The sequence below is a fragment of the Rhodamnia argentea genome, chromosome 2, assembly GCF_020921035.1.
Source record: "Rhodamnia argentea isolate NSW1041297 chromosome 2, ASM2092103v1, whole genome shotgun sequence".
NCBI classification, from domain to species: domain Eukaryota; kingdom Viridiplantae; phylum Streptophyta; class Magnoliopsida; order Myrtales; family Myrtaceae; genus Rhodamnia; species Rhodamnia argentea.
The window spans coordinates 34,555,510-34,578,086 of NC_063151.1; the positions used below are offsets into that span (position 1 = coordinate 34,555,510).

General features: G+C 40.3%; 2 protein-coding genes across 3 annotated transcripts; both read left to right on the forward strand.

Moving 5' to 3' along the window:
* Positions 1-4,099, forward strand: LOC115735351 (protein TIFY 6B-like). Of its 2 annotated transcripts, none has more exons than XM_048275027.1 (7): positions 1-184; positions 1,310-1,473; positions 1,865-2,022; positions 3,169-3,259; positions 3,364-3,484; positions 3,557-3,631; positions 3,783-4,099. In XM_048275027.1, the coding sequence occupies exons 1-7, from the start codon at positions 97-99 to the stop codon at positions 3,785-3,787; spliced, it is 702 nt and encodes a 233-aa protein (XP_048130984.1). In that variant the 5' UTR covers positions 1-96; the 3' UTR covers positions 3,788-4,099. The 2 variants fall into 2 exon arrangements, with proteins under 2 accessions (XP_048130984.1, XP_030522426.1); XM_030666566.2 differs by having other exon boundaries at positions 3,574-3,631; positions 3,783-4,090.
* A 13,540-nt stretch (positions 4,100-17,639) lies between these two features.
* LOC115735337 (transcription factor MYB20-like) lies at positions 17,640-19,823 on the forward strand. The gene is made up of 3 exons (XM_030666547.2): positions 17,640-17,963; positions 18,228-18,357; positions 18,947-19,823. The coding sequence occupies exons 1-3, from the start codon at positions 17,831-17,833 to the stop codon at positions 19,590-19,592; spliced, it is 909 nt and encodes a 302-aa protein (XP_030522407.1). The 5' UTR covers positions 17,640-17,830; the 3' UTR covers positions 19,593-19,823.
* The last annotated feature ends 2,754 nt before the right edge of the window (positions 19,824-22,577 follow it).

Here is a 22,577-nt window from a genome sequence, read left to right on the forward strand (position 1 = left end):
TCCTCCTCCTCCTCCGACGACCAACCCACACCACCAACCTCATTTCTTATCTTTGCTTGCTTTTGTTATCGTTTGTTTTTTTGGGGGGCGTCTGTAATGGAGGACTTTCTGGGGTTGACATGGCAGGAAAATGCACGAGCTGGTAAGAAGAAGAAGAAAGAGAGTGCATCATGCATCGATTCAGGTACTTACTTACCACTGGTTACTCCAAATTTGGTTCTGGTCTCGCTTTATTAAATAAACTGCCGATTCTCTCTCCTGTTAACTTCTGGAATGCTGAATCTGTCGAGACCAGAACTGTCGCATTTGTAATTTGTGGAACTCGGGGGGACAAAAAAAAAAAAAACCATAAGATCCCCCTCTCTCTCTCTCTCTCTCTCTCTCTCTCTCTCTCTCTCTCTCTCTCTCTCTCTCTCTCTCTATGACATGTTACTGCCGAAAATGCGATTGAGTGTAGTGACTGTTGCTCAGATGTTACTTCCTCCATTGTTGTTTTCGGAGCCCCAACTTCAGAACCCGCTGGTTCACTTAACTGGTTATCGTGTTTCTTCTAAGCGTGACCACCTCTGCTTCTTGCGAGTATGATTACTTTTTTTTTTTTTTTCTGTGCATGGTATTGTACTATGGTCCCGAGTGAAAAAAATGGTGTTTATTGGTAAGAACGAAAGATGAAGAGAAAATAGTATTTGTTTATGGAAGATCCAATTTATGGCAACCGCAAAGCATATTTTTAAGACAATGAACTTGGTTATGATACCATGATAAGAAAGAAAGATGAATTGAAAATAGTATTTATTCTCATAATAAATGGTATATGTAACAATGTACAAGAGGAGGGTTTATATAAGCTTAGAAGAGGTGAAGAGTTTAGCGCTCTTCTTACGTGGGACAAAGGGGAAAGAAGAAAAGCCTATAAGTCTATATATTCTAACATTTATGACAAATCGTGCTACCAGCAATTAAAGTTTGGGTTGATACAATTGCGAGACCAAAGAAGAACAGCAATTAATCTCGGCACACCACGGCCTAACTATAACCTTTAGCTAGCTTATGGACGGTAGCATTTATTATACGAATGCTTCCAACGCTTGCGCATTTTCCATCCCCGTGTGTAGCATCTATCGATCGCATGGTGTTTATCCACTTCGTTCCATAAATGGATTAGAGATTCGCACATGGGAGTACAACTTGCGAAAAATGATTTCAGTGACCTCGAATAGAATAAAAATTCCCGTTGCTAGTTAGACTCGGCGAGATGGGAATTTTTCGTTTTGCCTCACTTTGGACTTTTTGAGCAAATCATCTACAGGGAAGCAAGCAAGACGGTGGAAACAGGTCACAAACCGGACTCCCCAACAAATGACTCTCGAAGCAGCTCAACGACAGCTTGTGGGTCATGATCATCCCCTCTTTTTGCCCACGTCCAACCACTACGCCTTTGATTTCAACCGCAAACCCCCTCCTTTCCTCAAGGTTTGCTTTTCCAATCTTTCCTCCTCTTTTAATTTATGTTTGAAACCCCTTCCGGTGTTAAAATTAATCAATGGATGGTGTCCAATGGTTAGTGATTTGTTTTTTACCACGTGTTTCTCTTGGTCTTTGGAAATTTCCTACGAGTTGCCATTGACATTTACGGATTTGTTTCGTCCGCGCAGCCTGTGTACATGGGGTTTAGTTTACGCCGATTATCCTTAAACAAGTTATGCACCAAATCGGAAAGAGAAGTCCGGAAATTATTAGAAGAGCAAAGAGAAGGAGAATATTGCCAACTTAGGAGGCAGAAAATGACGGTCTCATCTCATGGAACCGCAAAAGTTGCCTCATCTTCTGAATGTATTTCTTTCTGCGATTGATTTTTTTGCAGGGAAATCACGATGCGGCATTGAAGTTCCCTTTCCCCAGACAAGTCCATGATGGTCCAGCTCTTGGTGGGATGTCGTCTATCAACCCGCCCTTCATCTCTCAGGCACTTTCCAATGATTTATTAGACAGAGGCTCCCTTGGTCAGACACCTGAAATCAGGTATGTGGTCAGATGTGCCCGTGACTGTTCCTAAAGATTGGGACCATGTCATATAAGATGGCTCTTTTATTGGATTGACCGTTTGCTCATATCTGGATATCTCGTAAATTATATACTAAGAGTTCGTTTGTTTGACGAAAATATGACTTTTGTGAGAGATATTTATTGGAAAGTCATTTTCCAGGAAAATAACAATATTTTTCGGCTTTTAGTTGAGGCCTGAAAAATGAATTGGAAAATATTTTCCGTCGCTTGGTAAGAAAATGACTTTCCTAAATAGACATTCACTATTCGGGAACCAATGAATCCAGCACGGGCACTAGGGTCTCGAGCTTGGATCCCCAACTCCCGGGCACGAGCACGGGCACCGGTCTTGGGTCCACCAAAACCCGATGCTCGGCTCTCGGGAGCACCCAACCAGGACTTCGGAATCCGGACCTAGGTCCTTGGTGCCCGGGCCCGGACCCACCGCCCGAGATCGGGACCCCGATTCTTGGGCCTAGGTTAATTTGGGCCGATCCTGGGACTCCAATACCGATGCTCGAATCCATCGAGGCCGGGCCTCAAACCCAGAGCTCAGGAGTCCATCCCCTCCACCCCGATCCGAGTCCATCGAGGTCAGGCCGGGGACCTTGGCCTCCATGCCCGAGTCCATTGAGGCCAGGGCCCGATCCCCGGCGCACGAGCCTAGCATCAATGGACCGAGGCACGGACGCATGGGACCTAGGCACGAGCATGGGAGTCCCGGGCTCAAAATTCGAGGACCTGAGCATAGCGTTGATGGACCCGAGCACGTCGGTTGGGGTCTCAAGCGCAGCCTAGAAGGACTCGAGTCGGGAACCTAGCTTCGCTGACAAGGGCTCAGAAGGAGCGTCGCAGTTCTTGTGTCCAAGCTCAAAGTTTTTGGTCTAAGCATCGATACCTAGTCATATTTTGGAATAGGATTTTCAAATTTTTAAAAAATGAAATAATTTTCCTGAATTTCAGCTTTGGTTGGAAAACATTCTCCATTGACGTTGATTAGGAAAACATTTTTCGTTGACTCATTTTTTTAAGCGATCCAAAAGCCGAAAAATGAGAAAATTAATATTTTTCCTGAAAACAAACGGAGGCTAATAATGTTGAATCATTGATCCACATATGCAGGAGCGAAGCAATGTTGTCACAAAGACCCCCGCAGCTCACCATCTTTTACGGAGATGGTGTTCATGTGTACAGCGGTATCACTCCCGAGAAGGTCACTCTCTGAGCTATGTTCTATCTCTTTTTGTTCATCTTCAATGTCTTTTTTTGTTTTTCTCTTTTTGGGCGGTGAATATGTTTGTGATTACTCCGATTTAGGCTGAGCTCATAATGTCTATGGCAAAAGACCGGCTGACCGCATGGTCCGCGAGCCGAACGCGACAACATCTTGAAGTCACTGCCGACATTCATCGTCCCCGTGCGACGTACCCACAAGGCAGTATGTTCTCGAAATTAATTGATGGCGATTGGTTTTTGACTACGTTATAGCGAATGGACCTAAATATTGTAGCAACACTTGTGATGCAGCTGTACCGCAAGCTCGCCGAGCAACCTTGGTGCGATTCTTGGAGAAGCGCAAAGACAGGTAACAAAGATTTCGCTTATTAAATCTTCTCTACACTCTTATGGATATCTTATATTGTGATCGTGGAGGAATTTTCCCTTTTTTTTTTCCACTGCAAAGTAATTTTACAACAAAAAAAAAAAAATGACCATATTTCTCGTCTTTGTTGCAGATTGAGCAGTGGCATTTACGATCTCTTAAAGAAATCATCCGAGAGCAACTGCACAAATTAACCTTCTCGGGTTTGTTTACTCATCTTCTTTCAATTAATTACCCATAAATCTCTGGCTATTACCTGGCATGTTATGAGACCGGTAATCCCTTCACAAGCTCGACATCGTCAAGTATACGTAGCTTTTGATATTTCGATGGGAGTACTTGTTACATCTACCAATGTCTTTCATGGTTGTGCTCAAAGGAAAATGTGGCTTTATAGAGAAACAGCCGCACATGCTGCTAATTGATGTTCAATTAGATTAATTTACACTTTACATATCCTATTCCTACTTCGACCCCAAAAAAAAAACATATCCTAGTCCTACTGCTTTGGTCCGAAAACATACTTCTGGAACTAATATATAGAACCGAGAACGTCAAATTGAGCGTGTGTTAGGAAATTTAAAAAGAGAAATGTCGAATCTGCATGACAGTTATTGAGACTATATAGGCATTATTGTTGAAAAAATCCTAAACTTATTGTATGGCGGCCAATTCAGTCCCAAACATTTCAATTTGGCCAAGTTAGTCTTATTTTTTTGCGACTTTTCAATGTAGTCCTTATCAATTTTGGTGGGAAATCATTGATGTGGCCGCTAACCGTCCTACATAGCAAGGCAGGCATTCGCGTTGGCGACTCTTTCAAAAAAATGTTTTAAATTTTGAAAATTTTTATAATGTATTTTATTTACTTTTTCTTTTCTTTCTTTCTACTGTTCATATTCCCAAAAGGGCTAACGGAGGTCGCTAGGCCCTCGGCAATAGCTGGCGAAGCTTCGCAGTCCTTGCCCAGTGGCCAGCGAGGGACTGCAATGGATTTTCATCGATGATTGTGTTATAAAAACTGTCATTTTCGCTTTCGTTTCGTCCGGTCCTGCTCCCATGGGTGGGATGAGCGAAACAACCGAACCAGACCAATATTATATATATTACACTTAATGTTATGTTTCTACACCCTAATTACAGTGTTCTTTCGAGCCTTCCCTAATTTCTAATTCAACTGAAAAGGCGAGATTTTTTCTTTGGAAGAAGAAGGGGAAAGAAAACATGAGGAAAGCAGAGAAGCAAGAAAGGAAAGCGAGATCAAGATCATGAAACACGAGGAGAAGACAACAGTACAAGAACCTCCGACATGTCCACATCTTCACGTCCGTACAGTCTGTCCCTCTCGTTCTCCAACTCCTCATTCTTCAATCCAAGATCAAACATAAGTAATTGCTACACGTGATCTCCGATGCTGGGCATTGAGATCAGCAACAGGAACACGTGATTTGTGATACTTAGCATGGAGAGCAGACGACCTTCTGCTTCGACAGCGAAGGCCTTTCGAGCTCGGAATTTTCGTATAGCATGGAGAGCAGGCGACCTTCTGCTTCGACAGCGAAGGCCTTTCGAGCTCGGAAGTTTCGTATCATTTCGTTCGATAGTGCCTAGCGCTGATTGAGACATAACATAACTAAATATAAAGGATGACATCCTAAGTCGTCTGCTTGTTGTTTCTACTTTGAATTCGGTGTACTGTTCCTCATTTTCTTTCCCCCTTTTCCCCTGTCTTTCCCCAACTTCTTGCCTTACTGCTTAAAAGGCCGATTTCATGGCTCCACTCGAAAATTAGATCAGACTAGTGGCCCGGTCGTCGAATGGATCCAGGAACCAGTGGGCTATTCCCGAATCCCAATTTGTCGAATCGACCCTTTGAGGCTGGTTCCCGATTCCAAGGTGAGCTCCGATCAGCGATCACCCCTACTCATGGGTCCTTCCCTCTAAAGCAAAACGATGCCTCACTACGACTTCAACAAATCACTTAGCCCCGTTCACCTTCGATGCAAGAGCAGTTTAAGAGGGAGCTATTACGCGCACTTTGAAGAGAGGCTACTAACAGACAAACCTCCTGGGCTTCTCTGCATCTCTACCTCCTAATCGGTGAGGGCTTTAGCTAGTGATTCAGGCCATTTCTCTCATAACGATGAAGCTTATCCCTCATGGTTTCATCGTCCGTCAATGATCTCTATTACTCGGAGGACATATCTAATATTTAGAATTTGCCTAGATTTGGTACCGCTAGCGCGGCTTGCATCAAAACAGTACTCTACCATTAGATGTATCTCTGAGCTAAAGTTCGTGTTTTACTTGGCCAACGCGAAAATGGGATTAATTTTATTGCAAGGGAATAAGTCAGACATTTTTTTTAAGTGGGGAGCGGGATTGATGGTTTTTTTGTTTTTGGTTGATTTAGCCTCTCAAATATATTTATTTCAAAGAAAAGTTACAGCGAAAAAGAAAATAGACATAAAGATTTGAGATAAGGTTCCAGCTCTGCTGTAGATTTTTGTCTTTTTCGATTTTGATTTTAATACTACAATTGTGACGTGTCTTTTCACACGCAACCAAAAAATGTACCATTTATTTGTATGTTTTTCGTGATTTGAGGAGTTAAATATCAAATAAAGACATAATTTATTGCGCATCTAATTGGTGTAGGTCATTTGAGACATTTGAAAATACTACATTTACACATCTATATGTTGATACAGAGTCTACGAACTTCAGGCTACTTCCTCTGAAAGTAATCTTAGCAATCACATTTGACATCCGTAAGATGGAATCTTATTCAATGCTCTCAAACAATCGGACACATTGACATGAATGCGGCTATGGAAAATAATTGAGCCAAAAGTCAGAATAATATATGTCACTAAAACGAGTGGTTGCATTATGAATCTTGAACTTTAGCAACTTAGTACAACTTTTTACTTGCGCAACATTTGGTTAGCAACCAAAACAAGTGCATAGCAGCATCACCATTAGTTCTCAATAGGAGTGAGCAAAAGAATAGAGATCCATCGGAATCGGACAAGACCGTACCCAACCAACTGATTTTAGGTGGTTCCTACTGGGTACCAATCTGGTTCCTTGTTCCAATTTGCTAGAACCGACGAGTACCGATTCGATTCTCGGTTCCAAGGGGGAACCACCCATGCAAACCAATCGGACTGGATTTATTTAGATAATAGATATGTTTTTTTTTTTAATTCAAGCTATCTCTCTCAAATAGAAAACGAAAAAAAAGGTTGCTTCTAATTCCACCGGTACAGAGCTAGAAACCAGGAATCGGATTCACGAGTCCATACTGGATTCTCGTGATGAAGTAGTTGAGCTTGTTCATAGTGTCTGGCGTTGCATGAGTTGAACTTAAACAACTTGGAAAGATTTCTAAGAGGTTTTCATCCTTCTTTTTTCCCCTCTTTTGATGTTTTTGCGTGTTACTCTCCAGCTTGGTGAAGTGTGACGTGTTTCAGTACCCTTTTGATTCATCAATCATCCGATGTTCATTGAAGTAAATGTGATTTTTTCTATGAATTCGTCTAAACAATCAGCAAGTGCAACAATGCTCATGTTTGTCTCTTTATCTCTTGAGAAATTGAGAATGGGTTCATTGATTCACTCGCGCACAAATTTTTTTAATTGATGTTAGTACCCGGTAGGATCGGTTCCATGGACTCACCCATGAACCGGACCGGATTAGTGGATTGGTTCTCGAGTGGGTCCGTGGAACGAGCGGGTAGTTCACGGTTCTCATTTTGAGGAATAGGTCTCTAATGGGCGGTTCTCGATTTTAGGATGAAAATCACATATTCTAAAACCGATCACCCCTAGTTCTCAGTATCCTTCTGCTGGTTCATGGCATTTTGACAGCATTGATTGTGTATTGGGACAAACATCCGACCCATTAGCCCGCAACTGTATGTCCACTAAAACTGCCACTTTCAATTCCAAGTCCTAAGGCCAAAAGTTAATCACAAGTGGCCCAAAATTGAGTACGAATATGGAACGCTTTTGATTTTGAATGCTTTATGGGATCTCAAGAAACCAGTGGGGATCAACAGTTTCTGATTTTAACTAGACTTTTAGCGAAAATACATAAAGCTATTGCAGTCAATTCAATCCTAAACCTTTTTTTCACAATTAAGTCATAAAGTTTTTCCATTTGTGTCATGTCATTCCATCTAGCCAACTTTGGCCGACTGACAATAACGTGATGTTGTGGCCACTAACGTGACTATTTTTAATTATATTTTAATATTTTTTTCCTTTTATTTTTTTCTCCTTCTTCCTCTAACCAATAGTCGGATGGGCGACCGGCCAGAGGCGAGGGTCAACGAGGTCAAGCCTCGCAATGGCGAGCCTTGCCCAGCGATTTCGAGGGAGAGGCTGACCTTGCTGGCCTCGCCTCTGGCTGGTTGCCGATTCGGTGACCGACTGGAGGAAAAAGGAGAAAAAAAAAAGAGTTAATTCCTACCAAATTTATACTAAAAAAGCTTTATAACTAAATTGACACAATGACAATAGCTTTATGACTTGTTCTTTTATAATTTTCCCACCAAATTTACATAAAAAAAATTATAAAATTTAAGCTTATGGGCATAAGAAGACGTCATGTATATGAAGAATGAAGATAGGCAACGTGAGATACTTTAACATTCATGTTTGGACATTTTTGACATCTTAGGCCTCCCAGCTATGCTAATAGGATAATCACAACACTCTTGTGCCATCACTATAATTTAATTCATACGCAAGGGGGTCTCGACAATAACCTCGAGAGAGTTAGCTTTGCTGAAATTCGAGCTCTCGACCTCGGTCTGAGAGATTGGACGAAGAAGCATCTCATACAACCTATGAATAATCAAGTAGTACAACCAATGAAGAAATCTGTTCTCAAACTTCGGAATATCTCAACTCCGGTCCGTGTTGATATGAATTAAGCAACGATCAACTAATTTTCTTATGAAACAAAAGAAACTTCTTTTTCGGCTTTTGTCAGTCCATGCTTTTTCTCAGTCGTCCAAGTTGCTTGTCCTGACTCTGAAGCACACGGTTAGGGTCCAGCAGACAAAAAAATTGAACGAGAAAAGTCTTGCAGAAGATGCCTGTCTAGAAGAAGATTCTTATACGACCACAAAAAAGAAGAAGATTCTTCATCGGCTTTCTTTCAGTACGAAAGGATAAGGACGAGCACAAAGTCTTGTACTCAGTTTGGTAAACCGCCGTGGCAAACACGATGGAAGGTCCAATGAATTTTCACCTTAAGCTATCACACTGATCTACATGATCATGTAAGCTAAATTAAGTGCATGGTTGTGCGGTTTAAATATTACGAAAGTGCATGTAACGGATTAATGGCTGGTTAATGAGCTAAAGGGCGCCCAATGCAATTACGCACTTACTTATCGCTTTTTAGCGACACGAACGCAAACACCGGGCTGACTGAAGATCATGACTATGATTTAAACATTAAAATGCTAAGTCACGTCTTCATCTAATAGCTTAAACTTTTAGAATAGTTGATAGTAGCCCAACAAAATCTTACATGGTATCAACAGGCTCCATTTGCCTCCTTAATTAAACATATCCATGCATAGGACTCGGCAAAAGACCAGTTTAAGCATGAGGGGAAGTGATATAAAAAGTAAGACAATTAACCACACTTTGATCTAACAACTTAAGCTTTCAAAAGGAGTACTCAAACTTCGGTCCCCGACAATGCATCGCATCTTTATTGATGTATAAATTCATGCTAGTAAGCCAATGAGCTTGATTATGAATATCTTAATGAAAATTATTTTTTCTTACGTTCCGTTTCTTTCTCGAAAAATGCGATGATTTCGGAAAATATTTTTCGAAAGGCCATTTTTCAAGAAAGTGATGATATTTTCTAGTGTTTGGCTAAGACTTAAAAATGAGCTGAAAAACGATTTCCGTCGTTTGTCAAGGAGTTGATTTTCCTAAAAAAATTATTGAATAATTGAATAATTTAATTATTTTATTTTTTTAATTACTTTCTCTAATTTTTCTCTTTTTTTTCTTTCTTTCTTCCTTCTTTAATTTCTTCTCAGCTGGTGACGGCCACAAGCCACGCTCGGCCTCACCCCAACCGTGCCAAAGGCCGGCGAGCTTAGGCCAAGCCTCGCTCTCTCAAGGCTAAGCCGGATCCGGTGAGGTTCGGCCTCCCTCAAGGCTGGCAACACCAAGGCTCACCTCGCCGGCAACAAGTGACGTCAAGGCTCACCTCGCTCGCTCAAGGCCGAGGCTTGCGTCGCCGAGCCCCGAACTCCCCGACCCACTTGTCATGGGCGATTGCCTTGGGGTGACCGCCGTAGTCAAAGTTTGCGGTCGGTGGAGGAAGAAGCAATAGGCGGAGGAAGAAGGAAGAAGGAGAAAAGAAAACAAGAAAATAAAATGAAAAAAATAAAAAAAATATAGAATTTTTGAATTTTTAATAAATAAATAAAAAGTAAAATTGTAATTATAAAGCAATGAACTGTGAAAGAAAGAAGGAAACAAAGATGAGAAAAATGTTTTCCTCTTCTCAAAACGAGGAAAACATTTTTTCCATTTTTGAAAGAGTATTTTTTATGAGTGGAAAATATTTTTCTAGACTAGCTTATTTTTCGCGAATTAAATATCAAAAAAATCCAAAAGATATTTTTCAAAATATTTTTTCGTGAAATAAACGGAGCCTCAGATGTGACTCTAATTTACAAGAGAACTCTGATATATGTGACTCTAATTTACAAGAGATTCATCGTTCTCCTAATATAGCATTATAGCTCATAACGGATGGATAATGGACAGATGGATGGCACACTGACCCCATGAACAATAATTTTACAACCAAGAGACGCTTACGGCATGCACACGTCACGATGGCATCATGGAAAACGACGATCATCTGTCCAGTCAACAGGGTCACCCCATCTGGGAAAATCTTGTGGGCCTCCTGGGAAATGTAGAATGGGGCCCTCGTACCCTTCGTTTTGTCTAGAAGTTAAAAAACAAAAACAAAAATGAAAAAAAAAATATATAATGTATTCGTAGACTTGGAAAGTGTTTTTTAGCAGACGAAAACAAAGATTTCCTGCGGAAGAATGATTTGTCCGAATGCTTTTCTTCGAACAGTGAAATACGAAGAACAATGACCAATCAAACTCCGCCGCGAAGACTGAAAAACGAGTGCCCCAAAGGTTCTTTTCCCACTCGCAAAGAGACAAGTAGAGGCTGTACAGGCCATTGAAGCCACCACCTTCTCCTCATTATTTTTTTTTGCAGTGTTGACGTGAGAAGCTTCGTCTTGTTTTTGTGCATGATTTAACACGGTACAAGCTCTTATCATTTCCTTTGACTCGAAACAACACTTGTTGGCTAATCATTTTTTTTGTTTATTGTGCACATAAAATCACGTTCTGTAAGTATTGTGTTTGGAAAGTTAATACACAGCTCACCTTACCCAAAAAAAAAAAAAATCACGTTCTATATGTTTTAATTTTGCCAAGGTTGATTTTTCTTACGATAATGGCCTTCGGAATGTGTAGTCGCGAAAAACGGCATCCCAAGATCTCCATAATTACAATCTAGAATGCAGAAATGAGAGGAAAAAGTGATTTGCGCGCCTAATTTCGAATCAATCATTATTGATACGGAATAACGACCGTCCGAAAATCAAGTGCTTCTCCTATATCGCCCTCTGTATCACTAGCTCAACGAGACTGCTCTTTTACTAATTGCATTTTGTAACGGCTCTTTATGTGATGTTATCTGTGCATCAAGTTAGAGGAGATATTTGAGCACTATTTATAAAGTTTTCAGCCACAGGCCCTCTCAGCACATTTTGCTCAGCTCACACAAGCAAGTCCCGTATTAAAATTATTTAGAATCTTTATATCTTACCTTGTTTGACCAATCCCTTAAAATAGTAGATTTCAATCCCACTCAATATAGCCCACATAAGAAAAACTCTTATACGGAAAACATGGTTAAGCCGCATGCTATTCGGCATGCGTTGCATTTTACGTTGATTTCAGTAGATGTTGTGGACTTTGAGAGTGGTGAACGTAATTACGTATCGAAGCTACCCATTTGGCAAATTGCCGCCGCCGTTTGAAATGAGCACATACAAAACACGAGATGGCTAATTAAGAGCAGTACCATTATTATAATCCGGATTAAAACGAGAGGTACCAAACTTTTCTGGAAGAACACGCACTCAATAGTCAATAGGACATAGGGTCGGCTCGCAGATTCAAGGGTAAGTGGTTAATATGCAAGAAAAATTCTGTTTTTTTTTTTTTAATCCAAGTGAAGTAATTGTGAAGCTAGTAAAATGTCGGAGCTCGTTGGTCAATCTTCTTCAATTCCAAGCATCTTTAAAATCTTTCTCTATTGGATTGATGCGGAAAATGATAGTTGAACGATGGTGGTGGTCAATTTTGTGCGAATTCTCAACAGCACATAGTGCATGGCAGCTGTTCTTCACGCGGGATCGAGAAAAAAAATTTCATGTCCATGCAAGAGCTCCACTTTACCAGGGTCGCTGCCGCCCTACCCAAATATGGAAAACGGAAGCTAACAAACTCATCGCCTAATCTCGTGCATAAGAAACTTTCGGTTTATATATTAAGCATATCTACGTACTTTTTTTTTTTATGTGACGCCTGGCGAGTGATTTTGATTTCGTGATGCTAGAAAATCTAACTCAAAAGTTTAAACTAATAGGTGGAGGAAGACCACATGAACATAAAGAGCATGCATGACCTATTCACAATCGATATAGGACAACAAGAACAACTTTTGCACGCGACACTCGATCACTGTTTGACAGCAAAACGTGTGATTTTTAGTTTCGTGACACTCAAATCCCTGTTTGACGAGAGCCACCGAGCTTGTGTTCCTTCGGGAGCCAAACGCTTTATCGTTGGCGAGAAAGTCATTTTTGCACCAGCACCGTTGATCTCCTGACACGTATAAAGAGTCAACTGGCTTCGCGTATAGACTTGTGATTGTTAGAAAAGTTGACTAATATGTGAAGAGAGACCACAATCACATGCATACACAGAACATTCAAATCTCGTAATCAAAGGATGCGAGATATTTCAACAACGATCGTAATTAAATGATGCGGGATATTTCATCGTTAATTAATTATGATTGTGTTATTAAAAAAGAAGAAGAAGAAGAAGGGGGGAGAGAGTCTCCACCGACGGTGCATGTACCCAAAAAAAGTGAAAAAGAAACACAAACAAGATTTTGCCGGAGTCGACTTCTTTGAGCTGGTCAAAGTTAAAGCTATGTAGCAGATATATTAATCCCTCATGACTATTATACAAATCCAGAAACCATCGTAGTCTCTGGGTGTGGCTTTCCAGAACGATAGATTATTCCTCGAAGAAAGACAGAAAACAAGAGACACCAGATACAAGTTGGAGAAAGAAAGTGAAGTTCTTCTAGAGCCTAGATTATAAGCAGCAGACGCAAAAGCAAAACTTGAGTCGCCAATTGATGTGAATCTCCGAAACCCTAATCTTCTCCATCTCAACACAAATCTATGGACCACCATGGGGCAAATCACAACGACTTGGTCGAACCAGTGTTTTGCTTTCTACGAAAGAAGAGGGAATCGGGGGTGAGATTGTTTTCCCACCGACGACTCGCCGTGCTCCACATCAGTGCTTTGTCACTTCGGATGACTGATGGTGTGACTAGGACATTATCTTTGAGATCGTCTAATGTAGACGTGGCCGATTCGTCCGAACCGCTTGTTCCGGTTCCTAGAAAAGGTGGAACCGCCGGTTCCCGAGCCCAACGGCTCTTTCTCCCCAGACCTCCCCATTAAAAAAAAAAAAAGGGTTCGAACCGGCTGTTTCGGGCCGGTTCTGGTTCCGGGTCGGAACCATGGGCCCAATCAACTGGCCGGTTTCAAGCTCCCAGTTCCATTTGGCCATGTCTGATGGTCGAAACCCGCGCTTACAGGAAGTTGCTTCTTTCTTTTGGCGATGAATGTATTGAATGATTTGACATGGCAATAGCCTCGCTAAAAGTACTTGCAGAGAAAACTGGTTGTTCACACACATGCCGAGATCAGAAATAGCACTCTACTATACCTACTTGTATTTAATTTATTTATCGCTTCTTATTGGTAAGGGCGGGTGAGAGTCTTCGGGCCTTGGACGGTGGTCGGCAACCCCTGGTCGGCCCTTAACAGTGTAAAAGAAAAAAGGATAACGAATTAACATAAAATAAATTAATGGAACATTTATAATTTTTCCATATCGGTGACGGCCGTGCAATGTAGGACATCTAGTGTTTACGTCAGCGATTTTTAGTCAAAATTGATTGAAATAACTACATTAGTAAATCATTAAAAGGTATGAACTAAATTAGTACAATTAAAAGATTTGGAAATAAATTGGCCGTCAAACAATAAATTTATAAATTTTTAGACAATTGTCCCTAATTTTTTTTTTTGGTCGGAGACAATTGTCCCTAGTTAACTAGGTGTGCTAATGAACATGAACTTTAGCTCTCCTTAGGGCATGGGCCACCCTATAATATTAATCTATATCCAACCCGATTTATGAAACACCGAAAAACTCTAGCAGAATTTATGTATCCTAAACGAGTATTAAATAGCTAGCACCAGCTGTCATTATGAGGGAAAAGTACCAAAAAAATTCGAAACATTTTACACCGATGCCAATTCAGTCGTAAACCTTTTAATTTCATCAATTTAGTCTTAAACCTATTGCATTGGTACAAATTGAGTCTTTTTTTTTTCCAAGGTACAAATTAAGTTTATCATGACCCATTTTGGCCTGAAATTGCTTAGGTGGACATCGGTCATGTTACGTGCCACGAACGATGCTGACATGAACATTTCTTAATATTTTTATTTTTCTATAATTTGTTGGTTCTTTTTCTTTTACGCACATTTTTTTGGTTGAGGGCCAGCAAGGGCCACCGACCAACCCTCGCCCGATCGGGGCATCACAGCCTCCCCTAATTTGGGCAAGGGTGTCGCGGCCCTCACCTGGCCCTTGTGAGGGTCGGCCGATAGCTCTTGCTTACCCTGATAAAAATAAAGTAAAGAAAGAAAAATAATTCAAAAAAATAAATAGACCAAAAAATTATAAAAATAATTCAAATATATTTTAAAATGTTGTAAAAATGTTCACATCAACACCAACCATGCCTCGTAGGATGGCAAACGTCCATGCCAATGATTTGTAATCAAAATTGGTCGGATAGAATCAATTGGTACCAATACAAAAAGGTTTAAGACTAAATTGGACTAATTAAAAGATTTATGATTGAATTGGTACTAGTACAATAAGTTTAGGAATTTTTTTTTTTTGAACTTTTCCCCATTGCGATTTTCATGCTCTGTTTGATTCACGAAAAATACCAAACGGAAAGTAGAAAAAAGTCCTAAACTTATTGTACTAGTACCAATTGAGTTATAAACCTTTTAATTGGACCAATTCAGTCATAAAACTTTTTGCATTAGTATCAATTGAGTTCATCCGGCCAATTTTTGCTAGAAATTGCTGACGTAAACGCTAGTTGTCCTACGTAGTACGGTCAGCATTGACGTTGGTAGTTTAATGATTTTTGAATTTATGTTTTATTTTTTTATTTTTGTTTTCTTTATGTTCTTTACTCTCTTTTTTCATTGACGGCCGGCAAGGGCCGCAAGTCCCTCACCTAATCTGGGTGAGGCTGCGACGCCCCGATTGGGCGAGGGTCGGGATGCCCTCACCTGTGGCCAACAAGGGTTGGCTGGCGGCCCTCGCCCGCCCTTAGGCCAGAAAAAAAAGTAAACAAAAGAAAAAAGAGAAAAACAAAAAGAATAAGAATTCAAAGAAATCTTAATATTATTAAAAATATGTTCACGTCAACATCGGTCTTGTCATATAAGATAGCGACGTCCACGTTAGTCAAAATTGGCTGGATAGACTCAATTGGTACCCATACAATAGATTTACCACTAAATTAATCCAATTAAAATATTTAGGACTGAATTGGTAACAATGCAATGGGTTTAATATATTTTTAGTGCCTTTCCCAATTGCAATGTTTTCTAATTTGATTTCTTAACAAGTGTCTGGTTATATTCTTTAACAAAATCCTAATTTAATAGGCAAATCAAGAATATTGACCGGTTGAACTTGCATGTAAACCAAAACAAGTTTGAATTTTTCTTTTGGCGTTGTATGCCATTGATCCGTATCATTGACATTTTGCGGGCGGACTTCGGTCTTTATGACGAGCTGAGAATGTTTTCGGACCACACCAGCTGTCCGATTTTGTCTTCAACCGCATATAGTCGCTATAAATGAGTGGAGATTACGATCTCTGTACCAATGAGTAACTACGCTTTGGCTCTTAATGTTTGGAATTTGTCTCCATTTTCCTGCTTGTTCTTTATTTTCCTCAATTGACTTCCTCAATCTAATAAATTATCTCAATGTGCCACGAATTAGGAATTACCCTATCAGTCCTAAACTTATTGTATAGATGTCAATCCACTTTAGTCATATGTAGTCCTTCCGGTGAATTTTTGTTGAAAATCACTTACCTGCTGATCCAATCATCGTCGGCCGTCCTGCGTGGCATACCGTCATATCATTGATTCAGCTGAGAGTTGGCTGGAGGGATTACATTGAAATTTCGCAAGATGGTTTAGGAATAAATCAGCAAAATTGAAAAGTTAATGACTGAATTATCATCCCTACAATGAATTTATGACCGATTGAACAATTTCTCCTATATATTGCAAACAGTGTCACTCGTGTTAAGTTACCCAAATTTCTAATCAACCCTCGACGGCTTTACTAATTTCCTTGTAATCTCTCCGCCAGTCCACCGAATTCCGTAGAATTTGAGGACTCGCAAAATATGGCTGAAGTCAAAGTAAAGGCCAAACTCAACCAATTTAAGTGAAGAGGAATATCATGACATCACAGCCCTCAAGTAGATCGAATGCCACTGTAGATGAATAAGTTATTCACCCAGTTGTCTTGAAATGAATAGCATTGCTATTGCAATGTGATAGGAATTATTTTACAGTTGTGGCGGGCAAGGACATCATGGCCCTTGCCCAAACAAGGTGAGAGCGTCGAGGTCCTTGCCGGACACGGGCGAGGGTGCTGTCACCTGGATCTAGGCGAGAGCCTTACTCCCTCGCCTGTGAGGGCCATGACACCCTTGCCAACCACAGTTATCAAAAAAACAAAGAAAGTAAAGTTTAGATTAAATTTAAACTTCAAAAAAAAAAAACATATTGAAATATTATTAAAAATTGTCAACGTCAATGTCGGCCGTGCCACTAGCGTCCACCATGCCAGCAATTTTCAATTCAAATTGGCCGGATGAACTCAATTAGCAAAACGTAAAAAGGTTTAGGACTCAATTAACACAACTAAAAAGTTTATGATTGAATTGACAAAAGTGCAATAGGTTTAAGATTTTTTGGGATAATTTCCCCGAAAGGAGGTATACACAGAACATCTTTATGTATCAAGAAAGTATGGATGAGCTCACTACTAGGAATTATGCTCTTTTGTAAACTTTGGCATTGCTATCTCAACGAAATAAATGATTAAAGAATGATCCACGATGTTTCAATGCACGAAACATAAAAAAAAAAAAAAAAATGGGGTGAATGGAATGGAAGGGAATGAGCTTCTCGGACACACAGGCGCACCCTTGAAACTACAGCAAAGAATGGGGTGAGGTGGCGCTGTCTGAAGAGGACGTCGCGCGAGAGCTCTCTCCTTACGCGTCCCCCTTGCTGGGTGTTAGTGACAAGTCCCCCAAAGTCAGAATTACGCACTTCCACTCGCAAAAATAGAAAATGAATAATGATGAGCACCAAGCCGTGTCCATCTAGAGAGAGTGAGTTTGAATTTTTTTTGTATATAAAGGGTTTGGTGCCCCCGTGTATTCTATCCAGTTGTGCTGTGCTGTACCCTCTCTCTCTCTCCCTCTCTGGAATCTCTCTGAGGGTGTTTGCTTGGTGGCCTTAGTTTTTCAAGTATTGCTTGGAGTTGCATAGAAACAAAAGGGTGTGGTGAGGAGGGGTTGGTGAGAGAATAGAGCTTTGTCTCTTGTTTTCTTGTTTTTGGTTCTTGGTGGGTGATCGGAGAGAGAGAAAGGGAGAGCCAAAGAATGGGAAGACAACCGTGCTGTGACAAAGTGGGATTGAAGAAAGGGCCATGGACAGCTGAGGAGGACAAGAAGCTCATCAACTTCATCCTCACCCATGGCCAATGCTGTTGGCGGGCTGTTCCCAAGCTTGCTGGTCTCTCCCTCTCTCCCTAACCATGCATCGCAATCTAATCACCCTCTCTTCATGTTGGCTGAAGCTTTCACTCCCTCAGATTTTCTTCGTTTTCAAACTCAAAGCCAAGTGTTCGTTTGTTTCGGTTTGTTGCATAATTCAGTAAAAGAGAGAATCAAAATGGACATTTGTGAAATCCAAATTGGTTGTAATGCATCACTGGTTGGACAGCAATGAGAGAACATGGGATGTTGTCGTGGTGATGATGGGGGGAATATTTTGCAGGACTGCTGAGGTGTGGCAAGAGTTGCAGGCTGAGGTGGACCAATTACCTGAGGCCAGACTTGAAGAGAGGGCTTTTGTCCGAGTATGAAGAGAAGATGGTCATTGATCTCCATGCGCAACTGGGCAACAGGTCATCATCATTGCCTTCGCTTTTCTCTCCTCTTTCCCATGCCATGCTTCCTCTTCTTTTTCACATAAATCTCTCCCTCTCTCTCTCTCTCAAATTATTACTGCTTCTCTTTTTCTCTAAATATCATCACTTGGTTGAATTGCAAAAATGTATCGTATGCAGTCCGGCTTACATCTGGACCTGCAATTAGGCCCCGATGGAATCACCACATCAAATGGTTTCGATACTTTTGAAATATAGATATACATATTTATGGTGCACGTAATACTATTTTCTCGTTCAATCATGAATATGATCCAATGAGGTTACCCGGAGCTCGATTAGGATATAAATTATCACTCTCTTTTCCAAGGCAAATGCTCAAATAAAGTCTTCTAATATTTTATTTATTGTCCCATGTAACGACATCTTTGAAATAATCAATTTAGTAGAGCTAAAAAACGACAATGTAAAACAGTGCTAATTGACTTTTTCCTTTCTTCCATCATGTTTATTCGAGAAAAATAAAGTTGCAATAATTTTGAAAGTACGGCTATTTTGTAAACTAATGTTCGTGGGTCAAATCTGGCTGTGTCATGACTCATGACAGATGGTCGAAAATAGCATCTCACCTCCCGGGAAGAACAGACAACGAGATCAAGAATCACTGGAACACCCACATCAAGAAGAAGCTCAAGAAGATGGGCATCGATCCTCTCACTCACAAGCCATTAGTCGCCGGCAACACAACCGATCAACAACCCCCGCAAACAACCCAGACCCATCACCATGAATCGACTGATCAAGAACCAACCTTATCGTCATCCACCATAGATGCTTCGTCCCAGACAGATCACAACAAGGTCGATCTCGAGTCGCCACCGGCCTCGACAGGGTCTAAAGAAGAAGAAGAAGAAGAAAGAAGCACATTCGATGATGCAATGGAGGCCATCAACAGCTTCCTCTGCTCAGACGATGTCCCACTCATTGACCCATCTCAGATCTTAGTCCCTTCTTCTTCTTCTTCGTCGGCTTCTTCGTACTCAACTTCACCATCATCTTCGTGGGAGGAGAGCAACATATTCGAGCACCTGCAGTTGCCGATCATGGACTGGCCTCATGGCGATTTCGGCGAATATAACAACAGCAACGACAATTTGAGTTTTTGGGACGATGAAGACTTCAGCTGGCACATGTTAATCGATGCTGATCCTGTTTTGGACCAAACGTCTCATTCGTACGATGGACTCTTGTGATCGGAGATTCGGTGGTGTAAATACGCGTTGCTCTAAAATACAGTTACCAGCAGACTAAATAAAAAGTGTTGAGAACCGGGGAAAAACCCTCATCTCTAAAGATTTGTAGCAAATTTTCAGATTTTCATTTTTTTTTTTTTTTGTGGTGGGGGGGGGTTGGGGCACTTTTGCCTTTTTAAAGCATTTCACTTCTATGAAAGAAAATGAATAAATGAGAGAGTTTATGTGGACCACGGAAGGATCAAGAAATGGTAAAAAAATCCACGGTCTAGGGGACCCTTTGCTACTCTTCGATCCAAAGTTTTACTTTTCCGGAATGCACCTTGAAGTCATTTCTACCAACGAAAATAACATGTCTTTTAAGATTCTGACATAGAATTCATCAGACATAACGATTTCGATGTATAAAAGATGTATGCACCCTGTTCATGCCGAAACTTCTTCATTTTTTGATGGGGCCATGATTGTCTCTTTTATTTTCTTTTCATGTTGTGCGATTTCTAATATTCCAATCCACTTATTTCATATGCTAGGATATGGCTATTGATAGTGTAGGAAGATGGACTTTTTATATGTAATTTCATCGATTTGGTGACAAGTGAAGTGACCCAAGTACTTCGATGAAGTAACAATCTTGATAGCTAGTGATGGAGTTACTATATCGACTTCCAAATAATATAATGAGATTTCTCATCCAAAGAGAAGTTGGAGGGATGAAGTCATGAATGACCTAACCTTATTAGTTGTTAAAGCATCTTATTCTAAAAATAATAATAATTGGAAGTCACTTCAGAACATCTAGGACACGAAACCTAGGTACGAGAAAACCTTTTGTAGGCAACAACGTGCAGTAAAATCAAATCGATAGGACCAATCTATAAATGCTAATTGCTTGCAATTGAGACAACCTAATTTGCTGTGAATCCGACAATTCAGTTCATGTCAACGTAGGTCATACCCCACACTAATCCTCGTCTAATCCTCCTTTTCTTTTTTTTGTTTCTCTTGCCTGATTTACATTTCCATCATATCTAATGTATGTAAATTTTTGGCGGCTTGGAGGCTACTGCTAAAGTCCAATGAGGTCTATCTAGGGCAATGACAACTGCAGCCACCGGCATCCAAGTACACTTCGTGTGATTCGACGGCACTTCGCTGCCCTTTCATTTTCCGGTTAATAAAGAATTAACCTATCGCGCTCTTAGAGACTTTCTCTCTAAGTAATTGTATAATGATAATGCACTAAATAATTAGTTGTTTTAGTTGAATAAGCAATCTGATCTGGCATTGCGTATAAACTGTCATTAATGTGGCGGCAAAGTCTGAAATATAGATATTAAAATGGAGGGCTAGCTCCTTACCAAAAAAAAAAATGGAGGGCTAGCTGTTTGTGGTCATGTCTTATCTGGTTAGGAACAGTTCCTGATGGAGAGATTTATAGTATTCTACAATTGCAAAAATAAACGAGGAACGAAAAAGTCAACCGAGTTTTGGATTCTGAAGTAGATGTTTGAATAGGCCTGATGCGTTGACCCGTTCAACTCCAATCAAGAAGATGCAGACGAAAATTTGAAGCAATCGCAATACCGAGGAGCTCGTGCGGGGCGAAATGACCACAAGCGGGGGAAATAGTTGTTAATTTGTGATCGTGACCTCTTTAACTGACGAAATGAATTTTTATTTTCCAACTTCAGCTGCCAAGAAAATCAATTTGAGCTAAAAAAAAAAAAACAAAAGGACAAAAATCATGTGTGACTTTTATTGCTTATTGTTAACGATAATTAGGGATTCTGTAAAATAATTTCTTATGTTAGAGAGATTTTGATAATTATATTGATTGTCCGTATCCTTCAAGTTATGTGTATATCTTGACTGATATGTTATCTTTAAAGCTTATAAATAGGCTCATGTATTCTTATACAAAATATATTGAAATGTACAAGTTCCATATTTCTCTCTTCCACATTGTATAATTTAACTTGGTATCGGAGCTACCGATTCTGCGGAAATCTAGCGCAGTGGGTTTATTTCGCATTCGATGCACCCCATGCACCTGGTGCACTTTGCACCCAGTGCACCCCATGCACCCCTCTATCATCGTCCTCTATTATCGTTGCAAAATAAATCTCAGTGCACCCCTTGCACCCCTCTATCTTTGTAGCAAAATAAATCGTATCACATCCCTCAACGGTGCCCCTGAGTGTCTTATTTCTATTTGAGTAAGCACGGCGGTGATCTTGTTACGACGTCGATGACGCGTCACCAATTCAAGCCTTTATCACGGAAGTGGTTTTCTTTTGATACCAACCGTATAGGCCACATCGCTCAGTAACTCTTTTTCAAGCTAGTCGTATAGGTTGCGTCGCTCAGTTATTGTATCACAAGCTAGCCGCATCGGCCACTTGTTGTTTTCCCTCCAATACTCGACTTTTCACAGGTCATTCGAGAAGCTAATACCACCATCAGATTTGTTTCTCTCGGACCAGCTAGATTTGGAAGTTTCACCACGAACAATCGTTGAACGCTGTCTCATACGCCGACTCACCATAAATCCACCAAGGCTGTTGTTGCATGCTGATTTCATATAGAAACAAGTTTTCGTGGCACTATTGCACTTGATTTCAAACTCAAGCCAACTTAGTCACCTTGAGTTTGAGGGGGGATGTTAACTATAATTAGAGATTCTATAGAATAATTTCTTATGTTAAAGAGATTTTGATAATTATGTTGATTATCCGTATCTCTCAAGATTATGCACATATCTTGACTGATATGTTATCTTATATAGCTATCTAATAAAGCCTATAAATGGGCTCATGTAGTCTTATTCAAAATTTATTGAAATGTACAAGTTTCATATTTCTCTCTTCAGCGTTGTATAATTTAACTTTTATAATAACGTTGATACTCCAGTTCTGGTAATTCCTAAGTGGCTGCTCCAATTTAGATTCATTTATGAAGTTAACGCGTTATTTCAAAAGTTAA

Excerpts from the sequence above, each read along its gene's own strand:
- LOC115735351 (XM_030666566.2), top strand. The coding sequence starts at position 97 with ATGGAGGACTTTCTGGGGTTGACATGGCAGGAAAATGCACGAGCTGGT. Across the intron at positions 185-1,309 it reads TGCATCATGCATCGATTCAG|GGAAGCAAGCAAGACGGTGG; the intron begins GTACTTACTTAC and ends AATCATCTACAG. Across the intron at positions 3,485-3,573 it reads TGCGACGTACCCACAAGGCA|CTGTACCGCAAGCTCGCCGA; the intron begins GTATGTTCTCGA and ends CTTGTGATGCAG.
- LOC115735337 (XM_030666547.2), top strand. The coding sequence starts at position 17,831 with ATGGGAAGACAACCGTGCTGTGACAAAGTGGGATTGAAGAAAGGGCCA. Across the intron at positions 17,964-18,227 it reads GGCTGTTCCCAAGCTTGCTG|GACTGCTGAGGTGTGGCAAG; the intron begins GTCTCTCCCTCT and ends AATATTTTGCAG. Across the intron at positions 18,358-18,946 it reads CATGCGCAACTGGGCAACAG|ATGGTCGAAAATAGCATCTC; the intron begins GTCATCATCATT and ends GACTCATGACAG.